At 43.9% G+C, this 20,103-nt stretch overlaps 1 protein-coding gene across 2 annotated transcripts; it reads left to right on the forward strand.

The window, feature by feature from the left end:
• Nucleotides 1-13: 13 nt before the first annotated feature.
• LOC127993125 (ADP-ribosylation factor-like protein 3) lies at nt 14-5,160 on the forward strand. 2 transcript variants are annotated; one of them, XM_052591698.1, is made up of 7 exons: nt 14-153; nt 351-456; nt 3,130-3,273; nt 3,364-3,480; nt 4,162-4,212; nt 4,423-4,608; nt 4,840-5,160. In XM_052591698.1, exons 2-7 carry the CDS (start codon nt 454-456, stop codon nt 4,885-4,887), a joined length of 549 nt encoding a protein of 182 aa, XP_052447658.1. In that variant the 5' UTR covers nt 14-153; nt 351-453; the 3' UTR covers nt 4,888-5,160. The 2 variants fall into 2 exon arrangements, with proteins under 2 accessions (XP_052447658.1, XP_052447659.1); XM_052591699.1 differs by having other exon boundaries at nt 28-139.
• Nucleotides 5,161-20,103: the final 14,943 nt, after the last annotated feature.

The following is a 20,103-nucleotide window of genomic DNA, read 5'->3' on the forward strand; positions in this document are numbered from 1 at the left end:
TGTGTTAATGAATGTGATTTAATGTGATCCACATACAGAGGGCAGCAGCATCACATTCAGCCAAAACAATAACAGCAGTAAAAGCGACACTGAAACCGAATACTGAAACACATCCTCTGCTGTTTCGCATTACATCTAAGTACGTGACTATGCGTGAGTATCGTTATATTAATCGGTCTATTATATTTTTTAAAAGTATATGCTTATTTCCTACAACAGCAAATCAAATACATTATAAATTTGTAAATGTTCTACTGAACATCATAGTTAAAAACCACAAAAATGATAAAAACTAATATATATACGAACAGAACGTTTTTATTCAATGTGGACATTTCGCATATTTTAAGATATTTTGAATGTAACGTGGCATTGAGGCTTTATTATCCCCTGACGTCAACCGAATGACATCAATCGCGCGTTCTGTGAGACAACAGGAGCGCGCACTGAGGAATGGTGAGTATCTCGGCTGATATCTCATATGCTCTATCTCTCTCTCACACACACACACATACATTTCATTTATATGTGAACAGTCTGATTGCTTAAGTTTTCTCTCGGTTTGATCTTTTTTTAAAACAAGTTTTCTATCGGTTTATATTGAACACTAGCTATTCGATGTTTGAAGATGCCTTAAAAGGCGCTTAACGGTTTATTATAACGCGCTACAATTAGAAAATTATTTTTTGTTGTTTTTAAGTATTGGTAAGAAGTTATTAAAAAATGTAAATCCATATAGCCTACGCATCTATTAAGCAAAATAAGCGATACGAGCCTTTAACAGAACTTCGATGTTTCACTGTTCTCATTTAAATTAAGGTAACGTTATTAGATCATATGAATGTAGTGTGTTGAGTGTTTACTGTACATATGGCACAGAAACTGTCTTGAGGTTTATTTTGGTTAGCAGCACGTGGAGCTCTGTGTTAATCTGTCTCAATCCCATTCAAAGCAGCTAATTAGTTCATCGGAACACAGTCTTGTGTGATTGGTTCAGGATCAGAAAAAGCTCCTCTGCTCATGATGACCAGACAGAAATTGGTTGTGGCTAGAAGAGATACAGCAAAACTGGAAGCTAACCATTAATTTAATTTTCTACTTATTAGATTGAGTTTTAATTAACGCCTACACCTACCCCAAACCTAAAGCTATCCCTTACAATGATGCAAAAGTAGTAATTATTTTTTTACAGTGTGCGAAATTAGGCTACATTGATGTGCGCATGCCCAGTAGTTTTTGCTGTATGTCATCTAGCTTTATCCACAAACATTCTGGGGCCTCATGTATAAATCTTCACAGGATTTTAAATTTAAGTGTTCAGAGTTGTTCTAATTTTTTTCCACTTGCCAAATAGTATCTTAAACTGTTTTAAACAACTAAAATGTTTGAAATTTTGCCTATAAGGTGAACATATTTTAGGAAGTTATATTTACATGGAAAGAGATGTTTTTTAATTTGTGTAATGTAATTTGTTATTACTCACCGTGTCAATAACAAAACATTTTTTAAATGAAACGTTCAAATCTTACAGTTTCCTTCAAATTTTATCTTTTAAATACAGTGGTGTTTTGTCACAATATTGGGAAGAGCACGAAAGGGGTTATCATAAGCTACTGTCTGTACTGAGGTTCTACAATGTTATTGGTATCGGACCTGTTCAAACCAGCCACTGGACTGTTAGATTAACAAGTGTGTCTCTGTAATTACCATCTATGTTCTAACGCCATCAGACGAAGTCAAGTTCACAGGAACGATCATCATTTACTCAATATTTTCTAAAAACATGAGTTTGCTATTTAGAACACAATTGTGGTGCGCCACATATTTAGGGGAGACCGGGTATGGCTTAACATCGGGAGTTGTAACAGCATCATTTCCACCTTTCATGGATGAGCTCAGAGTCCTATGTTAATTTCATTATTTACACACTTCCACTTTTATATGAATGGTTTTCACGGCTGTATATGTAGATTTTATATATATATGTATACAGTACAGACCAAAAGTTTGGACACACCTTCTCATTCAAAGAGTTTCACTATGAAAATTGTAGATTCACACTGAAGGCATCAAAACTATGAATCAACACATGTGGAATTATATATGGAATTATATACATAACAAAAAAGTGTGAAACAACTGAAAATATGTCATATTGTAGGTTCTTCAAAGTAGCCACCTTTTGCTTTGATTACTGCTTTGCACACTCTTGGCTTTCTCTTGATGAGCTTCAAGAGGTAGTCACCTGAAATGCTCTTCCAACAGTCTTGAAGGAGTTCCCCGAGAGATGCTTAGCACTTGTTGGCCCTTTTGCCTTCTGTCTGCGGTCCAGCTCACCCCTAAACCATCTGGATTGGGTTCAGGTCCGGTGACTGTGGAGGCCAGGTCATCTGGCGCAGCACCCCATCACTCTCCTTCTTGGTCAAATAGCCCTTGATGCCTTCAGTGTGAATCTACAATTTACATAGTCATGAAAATAAAGAAAACTCTTTGAATGAGAAGGTGTGTCCAAACTTTTGGTCTGTAACTGTGTGTGTATATATATAAAGGTGTATATATATATATATTTATTAATTGAGTAGGCTTAGGCTATTTGCAATCAAGGAACACAGGAAACACACTTTGTAGTATCGCTATTCTACCACTAGATGCTCTGTGTAAGCATGCTCAGAGTTGTGCTTGTATACACACACTTGTGCTTGTAGATCCCACACACTGTTATTACACACACATTACGCACTGTTGATAAATGAAGCCTGGTGTTTTTACCTTAAGTATAGTGCTATCTCAGTTCCAGCATTATAGTTTAAGTGATCGGTTTATTACCTATTTATGTAAGTCATTCCCTCCTGGAGCTGTGAACTGATGACTGATGCTGTTTTAGTGTGTTGGCCAGATATTAATTACAAAAACACAAAAAATTTTACTAGATACCTTTTGTTTGGTTGGTTGGTCGCCTTGATATATTTTATAGTTTTTTTTTTTTTTAAATGTAAAAAGGCAGAAAGTTTTCTGAAGCCCAAGGGTTCTGTTTATGGTTAGGGTTAGGCTTCGAGGATAGAATATAAAGTTCGTACAATATAAAAATCATGTCTATGGAAAGTCCTAAAAAAACAGTGTGTGTGTCAGGGCCTGCTGTCGGTCTTAAGGAGACTGAAGAACTCTCCTGAGCAGGAGGTTCGAATCCTCCTGTTGGGTTTGGACAATGCAGGCAAGACCACCATACTGAAGCAGCTGGCATCAGAAGACATCAGCCACATTACACCTACACAGGTCAGTCACACATAGATCACAGCAATACCTTTTCTGACCAAACCTCTGCAGTGTCATTCGCTCTCAACATGGTGATTTCTTTCTAAACAGGGCTTCAACATAAAGAGTGTCCAGTCTCAAGGGTTCAAACTAAATGTCTGGGATATCGGTGGACAGCGGAAGATCAGACCTTACTGGAGGAACTACTTTGAGAACACAGATCTCCTGGTGTTTATAGTTCATTAAATGTCTCTGATGTTGTATTTGGAGAGTATTTTGGAAACGTTTTGCTTTGTATAATTACAGTTTTCCTCATTATTGTTAAGGTCAACATGAAATCAGCATTGACATTGGTTTATTTGTGTTTATGTTGTGAATGATTCATCAGTGATATTCCTGTAAAGAAAGCACTGTTTTTCTTTATAATTCCTTATCAAAAAGTTATCTCTTGCTCCAACTTCATTCAGTTATGATGCTCAATATTACAAACTGGCATTTCTAATCATATTACTTTAATGTAGTGTCATAATTGTGTACACTGTTTTGTAGCACAGATAGTTTCACTGTTTATTATACTTGTAGTTATTTCCGTGTTGTGGTGGCTGATGAAAGTCTTGCACATATACAGAAAAGCTTATTTCTGCTTTAAAACAAAATATGTCTGAGCGGTCCTTAATCTACACTTAAATATGAAGTGAGCATAGATTTGGGTTAGAAGATGTATTGGATGATGATGGACACTCAGACGGTGGGCTTTATGCCGTGGTACGTCCATGACACTGCAGAAGTAAAATGGGTTACAAATGTGGTTTCATGTGAATTTGATTTGATCCAGGATTATTTCTATCAGCAATTGTTAACTTCATAAAAACAGATGAGATTACACTAACCACTGTTAATTTATTACAGATTTTCGTGATTGACAGCTCAGACAGAAAACGCTTTGATGAAACAGCACAGGTGAGACGTTCATCACCGTCTGTATTATATATCAGCCGGAAGCTGTCCTTTACATTTCACTGAATATGAAAAGATTTTTAGGCAATAGACAGATGTTGTCAGTGGACCATCAGCCAATAATGTTGCCACTTTTCTTCTTGAAAACCCAACCTCACTAAACACACTTCACTCTGTGTGTGTGTGTGTGTTTGAATTGCCCACCATCATCAGGAGTTGGCAGAGCTGCTAGATGAAGAGAAACTGAGCATGGTGCCCCTGTTAATCTTTGCAAACAAGCAGGACATGATGATGGCGGCGACAGCGGCAGAGATCGCAGAGAGCCTGAACCTGCACACCATACGAGACCGGATATGGCAGATCCAGCCCTGCTCCGCTCTCACTGCAGAGGGAGTCCAGGTACACACACACACACACACACACACACTGGTTTTCCTATGATTATGGGTTAATTCCATAATGGTTTTTCTACTGTAAAAACTGTATTTTCTATCCCCTAACCCTCGCATAAAATCTACAGGCATTTTTTGTTTTCAAAAAAACTTACTGTATGATTCAGCTGAATACCACACACACACACAGTGTTCATGTGAGAGACACTGATGTAGACATGCTCTCTGTCTGCTGTAGGACGGGATGGTGTGGCTCTGCAGGAACATTCCCACCAGGAAGAAATGACTGACCAGAGTTTGAATTTAATCTTGACTCAGTGCTGCTGCTGCAAAGACCCTGTATCCTATGTTGTAATGAATTTATTAGCAGGAACGCGTTCTCCCGTTCGTAAAATGGTCAATGGCAAGCACCAGCTGGGATTTTTTTTATTGATGGGATGCTCAAGTACAGTATTTATTTATAGAGAAGGATGATCTCATCCGGTCACTGATGATGACAGTCTCTGTCTGACAATTTACTGGTGTTTTTTTAATAATAAATAAGTGTAATTTAGAACTATTAGTGCCTCTTTGTGTTTGTCTTGTGAGTAGTGAGTAGTCAGTTTCTTTGAACGAATATGTAGTTCTTTATGATGAACACTAGATGGAAACCTTTCTCAGCATTCACTATTATTATGCTGCAGCCACATTGATGGGCAGAAAAGCATTTTCATACACAACAGCACACAGCATGTTATATGAGTTAAATGAGCAATCAAGTTTAGTCCTCTTTTATCCACTTATACTGGAAATAGTGATCAGTGAGAAGAGTTTCCCTGTATCACAGGCCTCTGTGCCACAAAAAAACTACCTCAGTCCTAGGCTCATTTCAGCCTGCAGTTTTGCACCTGTGCATCTTTCTTGCATTTACAATAAGTCAAAACGCACCACCTCACTATTCAATTTCCAGAGTTCTCACCTTGTTCACCATGATTTACCACGAGGCGCTGGCATTCTCCTTCGGTAATTGGCTCGGGCGCAGCGCTTTGCTCTTATGGGACATTTACATATGACTCTCTTTCCAAGACCTCTTCTAGATCTCCAATACAATTTGCATTTATATAGCCCACTTCATAGCTACATGATTTGAGTGTTTTGCCATTATGAAAACCCAGCAGCCCAGCCTTGACTTGCATGTGTTCTTGTGATCTTCCTCGGTCCGGAGTTGGACACTTATCTGGAGCTCAAGGTGAATCAGCAGTCAGCATTCAGACAGATGGCGCGGCGAGGGAATTCTGCTGAACGGACAGATCAGGACTGCAGACAGAGGAGAAAAAACACTCATCAGCACAGAACCCCTGTCTGTTATATGCTCAAATTAATTTTCTGTTAAACTTTTAATGAATTGTTGTTAAATTGTATAAGTTTTATGGTTTCAATTAATTAGATGTACTATTTGATGACTACAATTTAACGTAACCATTGAAACAGAATCCAGAAGGGCCCTATGTTTCTGAGAAGACTGAAAAAACCTTCCATTCAGAGTTTTGGTTTCTGGGTTCCCAGTTCTGGTTCTGGTCCGACAGATCTGCACATTTAGGATTACACTCTTAAAAATAAAGATGCTTTAAAAGGTTCTTCAAGTGATGCCACAGAAGACCCATTTTTGGTTGCACAACGAACCATTCAGTCAAAGTTCTTTAAAGAACCATTTCTTTTGAACCTTTTTGTAATCTGAAGAACCTTATTTCGCCACAAAGAACCTTTTGTGAAACAGAAAGGTTCTTCCGATGTTAATGGAACGCTTTAGACAAAAAGGCTATTCTATGGTCAACGTGAAGCACCTTTATTTTTAAGACACGTTCATTTCAGCTTTAGGTGCTTTTCATCAGGGATACGTACAAAATGTGTGATGTTGGGAACCATTGCCAAACCACTACAACAAAAGTACTTTTCTGAGTATCTCTTTTTTGACTTTTATATAATTTACATGCTGAAGGCTTTGTTGTCCTGACAGGGATCTAAGTGGAACAGTTACTTGCTGTATGTTCCTGGAGCCCTCCAACACTAACCACATGTACTCTGTAGGCACAGCTTGCATTTTCACCTTGCATTTTTTGCACTAAGTAGTTAGGTGCTGCTAGTGAAGACAACAATTGCATTGATGAGTGCTTGAGTAAGGTTAAAAGATTAATTCTAGTTTAAACAAGTACATTTACATATTTCATCACTCATAACTATGAAGAAAACACTGGACAAGGACCAAAATTTTCTAGTGTGCATGTGTCGAATGCCTTCTATCAAACGAAGTATACTTTAAAAGACTGTGCATTCAGCCAAAAGTACATTTCACTTGTACATTCTGCTCCAGATTACAGACAATCCTTTGCATAACTGTTAAGTTTAAATATAACATTTTAATGTATAAATATTAAATGATTGCAAACATGAAATATGCTACTTTTTAAATATGAAGCTAGAACCTCCATTAGGTGGCAGAAAGTGACTACTTTAATGAGAGAGTTGAATCAACCAATTAGTTTAAAAAGCTGATTCATTTACCTTTGCAAATGACTGCACTTACAGCCTCTTTGATGAGTTCTTGTGTAAGGTTAAAAGATTAACTCTAGTTTAAACAAGTGCATTTACATATTTTATCACTCATTATTCTGAAGATAAAACTGGACACTGACAAATCTTTCTAGTGCGCATATGTCGAGAGCCTGCTATCTAACAGAGTATACTTTAGAAGGCTGTGGATTAAGCCATAAGTATATTTCCCTTGCACGTTCTGCTCCAGATTGCAGACAGTACATCTTTTCATCCACACATATCCGGACACACTGTTCACACGAAGACAGATTTTTTTTCACCAACTATGCTCATGGTCAGTAGAGTATTCTTTGAAAGGCTTGCATTCTCAATTGTGTGCTAGATGGAGCAGAATGCTGTGGATCAATATAGTGTACTTGGCCTTTACACACACTGTGTGTGTTCACTACTTCCATCTGTGGTTTCAATGATTTGATCACAAAATGTTTTAGACCCTGTTTACACCTGTATTTACTACGAGCGTGAAAAACTGATGTAAATGCCAAACAGAGTCCATGTGCCAGTCACATGACACAAGCTAATCAGATCAGGCCACTCACAGATGTCCATTAGAGACTCTTCTCTCTCTCACGTCTATCAGTGTTGTGTAATTGTGTGTGTGTGTGTGTGTGAAGACAGGTGAGTAATGAGACACGAGAAGGCTCATCTGTCTCTCCCTCCCTTTAAATCACACTATTCTCAGGTTTTTTTTTTTTTCAAATGTATTGTACATCAACAATATTAGGTTACACTTTATTTTACAATACACGTATGGCTGTAACCAGGGTTTGAAAATTAGTGAGGACTGGGTTAGGGTTAAGAATTGTGCTTAAAATAACCCCTAAAAATACAAGTCATACATTAAACACTTTGAAAGAGACAGACATGTAGATGTGTTTTTGTGAAAGATGTTTTCTCTGTTTTGGAGGGTTGAACATTGTTGAATTATACCATATTTATTGCATCATAATTAATACTAATAGATACTACTAATAATATTAATGCTTGACTAAGGTTACGGTTGGATAATTGTTTATTATTCATGCAATAATACATGTTTACTGTTATAGTTTCCTTACTAACCATTGCTCTATAGATGGTAACTCTAGTGCTCTTATGAATGTTTTTCAAGTGTTTTGAAAATGTAACTATTATACCGAATAAAATAGCAGAGACGTCTTCATGTCTAATGTTTGCATTTTTTTATTTAATTCTGTAACCTATACTTATACAGATCTGTGTACTAGTCTTAAAGGGTTAGTTCACCCAAAAATGAAAATTGGTTTGTGTTTTACTCACCCTCGAGGCATCCTAAGTGTATATGACTTTCTTCTTTCAGTGAAATTCAGTTGAAGTTATAAAATAAAATAGTCCTTGCTATTGCAGTCAACGGGTGTAGCAGCAGAACAGTCCACAAGTCGTCAAATAAAGAGTGTGCATTCCTAATAAAACATGCTTCACAATTGAATAAAAATAAATCAAATGAAATCACAATCAACAAAATTCATATATGGATTGTGCATAAATGTTACATTTAAATATAAATTTTTGAATATAATTTTTCTGTCTGAAAGTTACTCTATAAGTTCATGTTTATTTGCGATCATGCAGATATTTGAGAAAAAAAAGAAAGAAATAAAAACAGCATTCTTGTTTGTGTGATAGTCCTAAATCATAGGCATGGCTATGTTATAAAAACTCATTAAATTGCTATTTTTTTTTATTAAAATCATTTTAATCTAACTGCTTTAAAATGCTAGAAAAGAGAGTGTCCATAGTTTCTGTTACATCATCAAGTTATTCTGAGGTTTTGGATATGCTAAGGAATTTGGATACATCAGGAAGATAACTTAGAAAGCAGTCTTTTATGGTAGAAGTGATGGTTCTACCATACTTGTAACAAGAAGAAGTGATGAGATATCATCACTTGGCTGCATAATTTCAACACTATTGTAGAAAGGTTCAAGGATGGAAAGGAAGAGGACGAGGGGTCGGCTTGACTGCTGACGGTACTTTATTTCTATAATTCACTTTTAACGGCTCACAGTGTCAACTACACCAACATAAACACAATATCGCGATCACTTCCGGGTTTTCTTCTCTGAGGCATGATCACCTGTCAGCAGTCCTTCTCTCTCTCCAATACTCCGGTTTCCCCTGGTGTTAAATACTCTCTCCACGCCAATTACTAAAACAAGAGACAGGTGTTGATTATTTCTGTTCAACCCGCTCACTCACCGTTCGTCTCCCGACTCTCTCTCCCGCTGCAGGCTTCGCTAAACCATGCCTCCGCCTCCACATACCCCCGCCGCCCGACCCAGGGGGCGCCATCCGGCCTGCAACACCCCAAACCCCCCCCCCCCATTTCTGGAGACGAAGTTGGCCGCAGCCATCATCACTTTGAACTTAAAAGGCTGTAGAGCCAGATACCACCGAGTGTCCGCGCATTGATATCTTTCATGCGGTGGAGCCATTGCAGGGGGGCGTGGTCCGAACAGAGGGTGCCCTGCCCAGGAGATAGTAGCCGAGGGTGAGGACGGCCCACCTGATGGCAAGGCATTCCTTCTCAATGGTGCTGTACTTTGTCTCTCTCCTAGAGAGCTTACGATTAATGTACAGCACCGGTCGTTCCTCTCCCTCGATCTCCTCAGACAGGACTGCCCCCAGCCCCCTGTCCGACTTGCACAAGAATTATGAATAATTAGCCACAAACCGTCTATAATATCCTGCCAGCCCCAAGAACTGTCTCACCTCCTTTTTGGTCTTGAGACGCGGACAGGTCGCAACCGCGGCTGTCTTGTCAATTTGGGGACGCACCTGCCCATACCCCAAGTGGAAGTCCAAATACCTTACTTCCACACGCCCAACCGCACACTTCTTCGGGTTGGCCGTGAGTCCAGCTCCTCTCAGCGACCTCAAGACCGCCCTCAAATGCTGCATATGCCGCTGCCAATCATTACCAAATATAATGATATCATCCAAGTAGGCAGCTACATATGCAGCATGGGGTTGCAGGATCTTGTCCATGAGCCGATGAAAGGTTGCCGGAGCCCCGAACAACCCGAACGGAAGGGTAACAAATTGGCGTTGTGAAAGCTGTCTTTTGTTTGGATAAAGGAGACAAGGGGATCTGCCAATATCCCTTTGTTAGGTCCAACGTCTAATAAAAACGAGCTGTGCCGATCAAACAACTCGTCAACCCCGCGACATTGGATATGCTTCGAATTTCGATACAGCATTCACCTTGCGGTAATCCACACAGAAACGGACTGAGCCATCTGTTTTCTGAACCCAAACTATCGGGCTCGCCCAGTTACTGTTGGATTCTTCTATTAACCCCATTTCAAGCATGGCACCTAATTCAGCCTGAACTACCTTTTTCTTATGCTCAGGCAAGCGATACGGCCGGCTGCGAACTACCACGCCCGGCTCCGTCTCGATATGGTTAGTACGGCCAGGTAGGGGCGAGAACAAGTTGTCAAATTAAGCCTGCAGTCTTGCTACATCAGTGAGCTGGGATGGCGAGAGGTGATCTCCACCTGGGGCCAGGGGGAGGAATTGAAATTTGACATTCGCCTTCGGCCCAAGATCGTCCTCTCCACTAATCACCATCGCCAACATCACTGGCTCCACCTCCTTCCATTTTTTAAGGAGATTATATATATTTGACGTGCCTCGTTCCTATCCGAACGTATAACCTCATAATCGAGCTCTCTGACTTGTCGTGCGAACTCAAACGGTCCCTGCCACTTTGCCATTAATTTGGAGCTTGATGTTGGGAGCAATACAAGTACTTTCTCTTCCGGTGCAAATTTGTGTAACTTAGCACCCCTGTTGTGTAGCCGGCTCTGTCTGTTCTGAGCTTGTAACAAATTCTCCCTAGATATCCGCCCCAAAGTGTGGACTTTTGTTCTCAAGTCCAGGACATACTGAATTTCATTTTTGCTTTGAAATGGTCCCTCCTCCCAAGTCTCTCTCAGGACATCCAGCACCCCTCGGGGCTGCCATCCGTAGAGAAGCTCGAAGAGGGAAAACCCCGTGGAGGCTTGCGGGACCTCTCGCATGGCGAACAACAAGGATTCTAACCACTTATCCCAATTTTTGGCGTCTTCCTGCACAAATTTATGAATCATTGACTTAAGAGTGCGATTAAATCGTTCGACCAGGCCATCGGTCGCTCCGGGCCTTATTTCCCCAAGAGGCATCCACACACAGAGACCCCAATATAGCCGCGAAAGCAGGCCAATTCGTACCCAAAATTATTGGATGCCGGAGGTGCGGACTAACAGCCACCTCGACGCCATGCTTTTGACCCCGAAATTGGATAACGACAAGCATTACTGGATATTCCACTACATCCCCATGCACACACCGCACCTTAACCACACGGCTGGTATCCAATGCCCCCGGTTGAATCAGGCTTTGATTGATCGAGGTTTGGTTACATCCTGAATCCACCAAGGCTGGATATATACCCCCCTTGATTCTCACAGGTATTTGGTATTCGCCGGCCTGACCGGGATGACCTGCGGGACGTCGGGGCCCGGATCATTGTCCCCACCTCCATCATTGGACATCGGTCCACAAAATGGTCCGGATCCCCGCAACACCTGAGAGAGAGAGAGAAGGAGGGGGGAGAGAGGAAGAGAGAGAGACAGAGGGTAGGGGTTCGACAACACCTGGGCACGCCACCATGTGGTCCCCGCCAGGTGGATGGCCGAATCCAGCAACGTGGGACGGTGGCACTGGACCCACTCAGCGTTCTTCTTCGGCAGCCGAGCGATGAACTGCTCCAGCACCACCAGGTCAATGACCCGTCAGCAGTCCTTCTCTCTCTCCAATACTCCAGTTTCCCCTGGCGTTAAATACTCTCTCCACGCCAATAACTAAAACAAGAGACAGGTGTTGATCATTTCCGTTCAACCCGCTCACTCACCATTCGTCTCCCGACTCTCTCTCCCGCTGCAGGCTTCGCTAAACCATGCCTCCGCCTCCACAACTATCAACATCAATTCCATGTGACAGTATTAAATCTAGAGTATGATTTCGACAATGAGTAGGTCCTGAAACGTGTTGTCTAACCCCAATAGAGTTCAGAATGCCTATAAATGCTGATCCCAATGCATCTTTTTCATTATCAACATGGATATTTGAAATGAAGGTTCAATCAGAGTAGAGGAAGGAGACCAGAGTCGGCGTACGGGGCTCGTGAGAGGCTTTATTCCAAAACCAATACAAAACAAATAAACAAACAAACAAGCGCGGCAGGTGCGCGCACTCTCTAACAGCACTTCGGCCACGGATACTGCGTCTGGTTTGCTCGATCGCTCTCCAGCTTCCTGCGCTCACGAGTCCCCGTCTCTCTCCCCTTTCGCCGGCTGTCACGCTCCTTAAATGCGGGTTCCCCACGCCAATCACTGAAACGAGATCCAGGTGTTACTTGTTTCTCACCTGAACCACTTATCGCCGCTCGTCTCTTCACTCGCTCTCCCGTTGCAGACTTCGCTAAACCACGCCTCCGCCACATACCCCCACCGCCCGACTCAGGCCGGGGAGCCATCCGGCCTGCAGCCCCCCCCCCCCCCCCCCCATTCCTGGAGAGGAAATCGGCCACAGCCATCTGCGCCCCCGGCCTGTGAATCACCTTGAACTTAAATGGCTGTAAAGCTAGATACCAACGGGTGATTCGCGCGTTGGTATCCTTCATGCGGTGGAGCCACTGGAGGGGCGCGTGGTCCGAGCAGAGGGTGAACTCCCATCCCAGGAGGTAGTAACGAAGGGTGAGAACCGCCCACCTGATGGCCAAACACTCCTTCTCTATGGTGCTGTACTTAGTCTCTCTCTTGGAGAGCTTCCGACTAATGTACAGCACCGGGCGGTCTTCCCCCCCCACCTCCTGGGACAGGACCGCGCCCAGCCCCCTGTCCGACGCGTCGGTCTGCAAAAAAAAGGGGAGAGCAAAGTTAGGAGAGTGCAGGAGCGGCCCGCCACACAGGGCCGCTTTAACTCGGGTAAAGGCCCGTTGGCACGGCTCCGTCCACTGGACCGTATCTGGTACCTCCTTTTTAGTGAGGTCAGTCAACGGGCTGGTGAGGTCCGAATAATGAGGAATAAACCTCCTGTAATATCCCGCCAGCCCCAAGAACTGCCTCACCTCCTTTTTGGTCTTGGGCCTGGGACAGGTTGCAATTGCTGCCGTCTTATCAATTTGGGGACGCACCTGCCCGTGGCCCAAGTGGAAGCCCAGATACTTTACCTCCACCCGCCCAACTGCGCACTTCTTCGGGTTGGCCGTTAGCCCCGCCCGTCTCAGCGCCCTGAGGACCGCCCTCACATGCTCCATATGCCGCTGCCAGTCCCCACTATAGATGATAATATCATCCAGGTAGGCGGCGGCATATGCAGCATGGGGCCGCAGCACTCGATCCATGAGGCGCTGAAACGTAGCCGGGGCCCCGACCAAGCCGAACGGAAGCGTAACAAATTGGTGTAATCCAAACGGCGTGGTGAAGGCGGTCTTTTCTTTGGAAATGGGAGATAAGGGGATCTGCCAATAACCTTTGGTTAAGTCCAATGTCGAATAAAAACGAGCCGTGCCTAACCGATCGAGCAACTCGTCAATCCGCGGCATTGGATAAGCATCAAATTTGGAAATTGCATTCACCCTGCGATAGTCTACACAGAACCGTACCGAGCCGTCCGTTTTGGGCACCAAAACTATCGGGCTCGCCCAATAGCTGTGTGACTCCTCGATTACTCCCATCCCCAGCATAGCCTCTAATTCGGTCTGAACTACCTTTTTTTTGTGTTCAGGCAATCTATATGGCCGGCTGCGAATTACGACTCCCGGCTCTGTCTCAATGTGGTGCTGAATCAGGTCCGTACGGCCGGGTAGGGGCGAAAACACGTCTGCAAATTCTACCTGCAACTGCGCGATGTCAGTGAGCTGCGAGGGCGAGAGGTGGTCCCCTCCTAGAGCCAGTGCGAGGGGTTTTCCTTTAATAATCGCCTCTGGCCCGAGATCCTCCTCCCCACTCACTACCGTCGCTAGCAACACTGACTCCTCCCCGCTCCATTTTTTAAGGAGGTTGAGGTGGTAGATTTGCCGTGAGTCGCCTCTATCTGTCCGTATTACCTCATAATTGAGATCTCCTATCCGCCGTGTGACCTCAAATGGTCCTTGCCACTTGGCTAACAATTTGGAGCTAGAGGTTGGCAGTAAAACGAGCACTTTATCTCCCGGTGCAAATTCTCATAGCTTAGTTCCCCGGTTATATAGCTGGCTTTGTCTGCCCTGGGCCTGAAGCAAATTCTCCATAGAGAGCCGCCCCAGTGTATGGAGTTTTGCGCGCAGGTCCAGGACATATTGAATTTCATTTTTGCTATCCGAGTGTCCGTCCTCCCAAGTTTCTCTCAGGACGTCTAGCACCCCCCTGGGCTGACGTCCATAGAGAAGCTCGAAGGGGGAAAACCCCGTGGAGGCTTGGGGGACTTCGCGCACAGCAAATAAGAGGGGTTCTAGCCAACGGTCCCAATTTTTCGCGTCTTCATGTACGAATTTCCGGATCATGGTTTTTAATGTGCGATTAAACCGTTCGACCAGACCGTCCGTTTGTGGGTGATAGACGCTGGTACGCACCGCTTTAATGCCCAATAATCCGTACAATTCGTTTAACGTGCGCGACATAAACGCGGTGCCCTGGTCCGTGAGAATCTCTTTTGGGATTCCCACGCGGGAGATTAAACGAAACAAGGCATCCGCCACACTTTTGGCTGAGATGTTGCGGAGCGCCACTGCTTCTGGATACCGTGTCGCGTAATCCACTAAGACTAACGCGAAACGGTGTCCCCGTGCGGATCACTCTAACGGCCCGATCAGGTCCATACCAATTCACTCGAAGGGGACCTGCATTAGAGGAATAAGGCGCAAAGGCGCTTTTGGAACGGCCGGTGGGTTTACCAGCTGACATTCCCGACAAGACGCGCACCACCTGCGCATGTTCTCGTGAATGCCCGGCCAAAAGAATCGGGTCGTTAGACGATTTAGTGTTGCTGCTACTCCTAAGTGCCCTGCCATAGGATTACAATGCGCCGTCCGGAAAAGCATTTCCCGACGGCTCCGCGGTACTAACAGCTGGGTTGTATCTTCATTTGTCTGAGCGTCGTGGGTCACTCGATACAACCTGTCTTTAATAACGGCAAAATACGGGTGGGATAGCGGACGCTCAGGGTGGAGGACCCGCCCATCGATCGAGCGGACCTGCTCGAAGGCATGCTTCAGCGTCTCGTCCTGGGATTGTTCCAGGGGAAAGTCATCGCGGCCGGCAAGGTTTAGCCTCGCCATGCTGCTCGGTTCCCCTGAGACCGCCCCGCTAGGCCCCGGGACAGATTCTCCCACCTGAGCGCTCGCCCCGCCCCCCGGCTGGTTCTTTCCCCCGACGGCACCCGCTGTCAAACACCCTAGTAAATGCTGAAATGCTGGCCAATTCGTCCCCAAAATTAGCGGATGCTGGAGGCGCGGACTAACGGCCACCTCCACACTATGCTTATGGCCCCGAAATTTAATACCTATGGCTTTTAATGGATATTCCCTTATATCCCCGTGCACACACCTCACCTTAACCATGCGGCCCGTATCCAATGCCCCGGATTGTATCAGGCTTTGATGGATGGAGGTCTGGTTACAACCTGAATCCACCAGAGCCTGATAGGTACCCCCCTTAATACTCACGGGTATTTGGTACAGCCCGGCTTGATCGGGGGCAGCCTGCGGGTCGTCCGGGATCCGGACCAGTGTCCCCACCTCCATCATCGGGCACCTGTCCACAAAGTGGCCCGGATCCCCGCAACGCCAGCAGGCTGGCCCGGGTCTCCCCGCTGCCCTAGTGGCGGGAAGTGGCTCAGGGGATTGACGTGGGGAAGCAGCCGGAGGGTCTTCACTCCCCCGTCGCTGGGGAGCGGCCATCCCTCGTGCGGGACCTCGGGCCCCGGCCGCAGGCTCCATCGCCACCCTCCAGCGGGGCGCAGCCCTCGGTGGCCCCACCCAACGGGACCTAGGGAGAGGGAGAGATTTCGGAGTGGGGGGGGAGGGGGAAACAGAGAGAGAGAGAGAGACAGCAGGGAGGGGCTCGCCGACCCCGGAGCACGCCGCCAGCTGATCCTCCGCCAGTTGGATGGCCAGATCCAGCGACGCCGGGCGGTGGCACTGGACCCACTGGGCGGACTTCTTTGGAAGGCGGGAGATGAACTGCTCCAGTACCACCGCGTTGATGATGGATTCGGCGGATTATGCTCTGTTTGACAGAAACATGGCTAAAACCTGATGATTACATTATTTTAAATGAGTCCACACACCAATATTACTGTTACAAACATAAGCCGCGTCTAAAAGGCAAAGGGGGAGGTGTTGCTTCAATTTATAAAGTTTTCAGGATTTCTCAGAGGGCAGGCTTCAAGTATAACTTGAATAATGGTAATATATATTATAATCCCTTGAAGTAATGGTGCTTCATATAACATTATCCAGAGAAACAAATGTTAATGATAAATCCCCTGTGATGTTTGTACTGGCTACTGTATACAGGCCACCAGGGCACCATACAGACTTTTCTAAAGAGTTTGGTGATTTTATATATGAGTTAGTTCTGGCTGCATATAAAATCTTAATAGTTGGTGATTTTAATATTGTGGCGGAGGCGTGGTTTAGCGAAGTCTGCAACGGGAGACGTCCCCGTCCGAGCCTCCCGGTCCAGCAAGCTCCGGACCAGCTCGCGGTCCTCCTGCTGGGCCCGCATCATCGCGTCTGGTTTGCTCGATCGCTCTCCAGCTTCCTGCGCTCACGAGTCCCCGTCTCTCTCCCCTTTCGCCGGCTGTCGCGCTCCTTAAATGCGGGTTCCCCACGCCAATCACTGTTTTGTTGGCCCGGCATGTCATCTGAGGTGTGACAGATGTCAGGTGTCTAAGAGTTCTCAATCAGTGGTGCGTGCCTTTATGAATCATCTTGCATCATGGCCAAATTAGATAATTGCTATGGACTTTACCCTTCTTTAGCCAGCTCAGAATTATATAAAAAATATTCTCATTATGACTGATGTGTTCTCGAAATTCACCCAGGCCATCCCTACCCGGGATCAACATGCCTCTATAGTGTATCAGGTTCTGATTACGGAATGGTTCTATAAATTTGTAGTACCAAGTCAGGGAGTAGGGACAGAGTTTTGAGAGCTCTCTGATTCATCAACTGTGTGGCCTATATGGCGTTGTCAAGTCACAAACTACTCCATATCATCCTGCTGGCAATGGGCAGTGTGAACAGTTTAACCATTCTCTGCACAACATTTTGCGAACACTGCCAGCAATGAGGAAAAGGGGTTGGACCACTTGCCTCTCCCAGTTGTTGAGGGAGAGAGGGGCTATGAATTCCCAGATGATTGTGCCTATAGCTTCCTTGATTTTTAGACCATGGGACTGAATTTTGTCTACTGGTTCATCATTGGAACTGCAACGCAAATAGGTGGGATAGATTGTGATGGGAGGAATATTGCTACCACAACCCCCTCTGCTGGAGAATAGGAAGAACTCACTTTAGGTTTAGCTGTGTTAATATTTGGCAGGACATACAGACCCAGATTGCACTGCTGTTTTGTTTCTACTGTTTGATTTATGTTTATCGCATGTGTTGTCTTGATTGTATTTTTATTTGGTATTTAACCTTTCTTAATTGGTATCTCTTTTTGTTTGCTTGTGGGTATTTAAAAGATATCTGTATAGAACATGTCCCCTTGTGAATTGTGAACTTTATTTATTTATTTATTTTTAAACATGTTATTTTTGTTGTAATAAAACATTGGGTTTAACTGGCAGAAGCACCTCAATAATTTCTGGGAAGATCTAACCTCTAATTGTATTGGTTGTTTATATACTGGGGTGAAAGTCCCTAGGTGGCGTAGTGGGCCACTATGCAAATTTTAGGTCTTTCCCTCGATTTCTTTCTTTGCCTTAGTGTATTGCCACACACTGTTGAAAACAAATATGAAAACAAAAATAAATAAATAAAAATAAATAAATATTTTGCAAATAAGACAAGATGAATATATCGCTAACCCTAACCCTATATCTGCAACTTACTTCTTTATTAAAGGGATAGTTCACTCACAAATTAAATTTTGATATGTTTTAGCTTACCTCAAGGTTATCCAAGATGTAGGTTTCTTTGTTTCCTCAGTATTTCCCATTTTGATATTTTTAGGTCCAACCGTTCTTGTCTGTGACTCACATAATGGATGTCTATGGTCACCACCTCAAAGAGCTTGCACAGAGGAGTCAACATTAAACAATTCCCCATCATAAGTACACATTGATGACCTAAGACACGAAACGAGCGGTTTGTGTAAGAAAACGAACAGTATTTATATCGTTTTTACCTCTTGTACACAACCACGTCCAACTGATCTGAGTGCACGAGTGCTTCCCGATGTGACGTGCACGCGCACGCTCTGGCTTTAGTCTGTGCAAGCGCGGAAAGCCCCGGATGTGATCTCTCGCGCATGCACAAATGTGACAAAAGTGACAAATTAAGTGGAAAAGGCAAGTCCAAAATCAGCTGGATTTGTCAACCCAGAAGAGGCTGTGCCCACGCCCTCCCTCACAGCTCTTTCAAGCCATTATCACTTTATTTATAAAAAAAAAAAAAAACATTATTCAAAAAAGCTCAGTCTCACTCTCAGACATGAGCTACTCCCACAACTATGCCTACAGTGACAAGTACTTATAACAACAAAGCGAAATATGAGCAATAGATGGATTTCCCAAGACCAAAGGACCTACCTGGGACAGAGACTGTGTGCCCTCATGTCACAGTTGGAGATGCCTCTTTCTCCTGAATGTGAACCTGATGCGGCCCTATCCAGATATTGTAACCAAAGTGTTTTCATCTTACATTTTTATTACTTAATAATATTATTTTGTTCAGATGCTTTGACACAATCGGTTTTGTATAAAGCACTATATAAATAAAGGTGACTTGACTTGACTTGAACTAAGGAAACAGGGTTGTACTAGAAATGCAAACAGTAAAATTTTGTGTTTGTCCAGTAAACAGGTTGTGTGTGTGGAGATTATGAAGATTTGAATTTGGCTTATTCACTTTCAATAAGTGACTGACTTAAAAAAAAAAGGTCGGGTCTAATGGTTAGAGAGTCAGACTTGAAATCCAAAGGTTTTGAGTTCGAGTCTCAGGCCAGCAGGAATTGTAGGTGAGGGGGAGTACGACATGTTCCTGGATCAACATCTTTTGTTGATCCTGGATCAACATTATTAAAAATATAGATTTAACCCAATCTCTACCCCTAAACCTAACCTTACCCATAATTTATTCCTAAAATCCATGGGAAATTATAACTGATTAACAAGAGCATAGAAGATCCTAACCCTGATTTTAAACAAGGATTCAACAAGGATGTTGATCCAGGAACATGTTGCACTTGATGAAATCACGCTCACCATACCACGACTGAGGTGCTCTTGAGCAAGGCACCCCCCCCCACCCCCACTGCTCCTTGGGTGCCGCAGCACAAATGGCTGTCTACTGCTCCGTGTGTGTGTGTGTATGTGTGTGTTCACTGCCGAGTGTGCACTTTGGATGGGTTAAATGCAGAGTTCGAATTCCAAGTATGGGTCACTATACTTGGGTGTATGTCACTTTCACTTTTCACTTATTCAGTACTCAAATGCTATCTATGCAGTAAGTTTAGTATACGACCCCTATTCATTATATATAATATGTTATATAATAATAATAACAATAATAATATTAATAGGCTATTATTTTTATTATACCCTCACTGAGGGCTGAGCCCCCCTAAAATGAAAATCCTAGAATCGCCCCTGAGTACAGCACTGATTTCAGTTACCTGGATGAGCCTGTGTTATT

The sequence above is a fragment of the Carassius gibelio genome, chromosome A5 (assembly GCF_023724105.1).
Source record: "Carassius gibelio isolate Cgi1373 ecotype wild population from Czech Republic chromosome A5, carGib1.2-hapl.c, whole genome shotgun sequence".
Classification (NCBI taxonomy): domain Eukaryota; kingdom Metazoa; phylum Chordata; class Actinopteri; order Cypriniformes; family Cyprinidae; genus Carassius; species Carassius gibelio.

What these genes read in the sequence shown, in the direction of transcription:
- LOC127993125 (XM_052591698.1), top strand. An exon ending in GCCACATTACACCTACACAG is followed by an intron (nt 3,274 to 3,363) that starts GTCAGTCACACA and finishes CTTTCTAAACAG; the next exon opens with GGCTTCAACATAAAGAGTGT. An exon ending in TCACTGCAGAGGGAGTCCAG is followed by an intron (nt 4,609 to 4,839) that starts GTACACACACAC and finishes TGTCTGCTGTAG; the next exon opens with GACGGGATGGTGTGGCTCTG.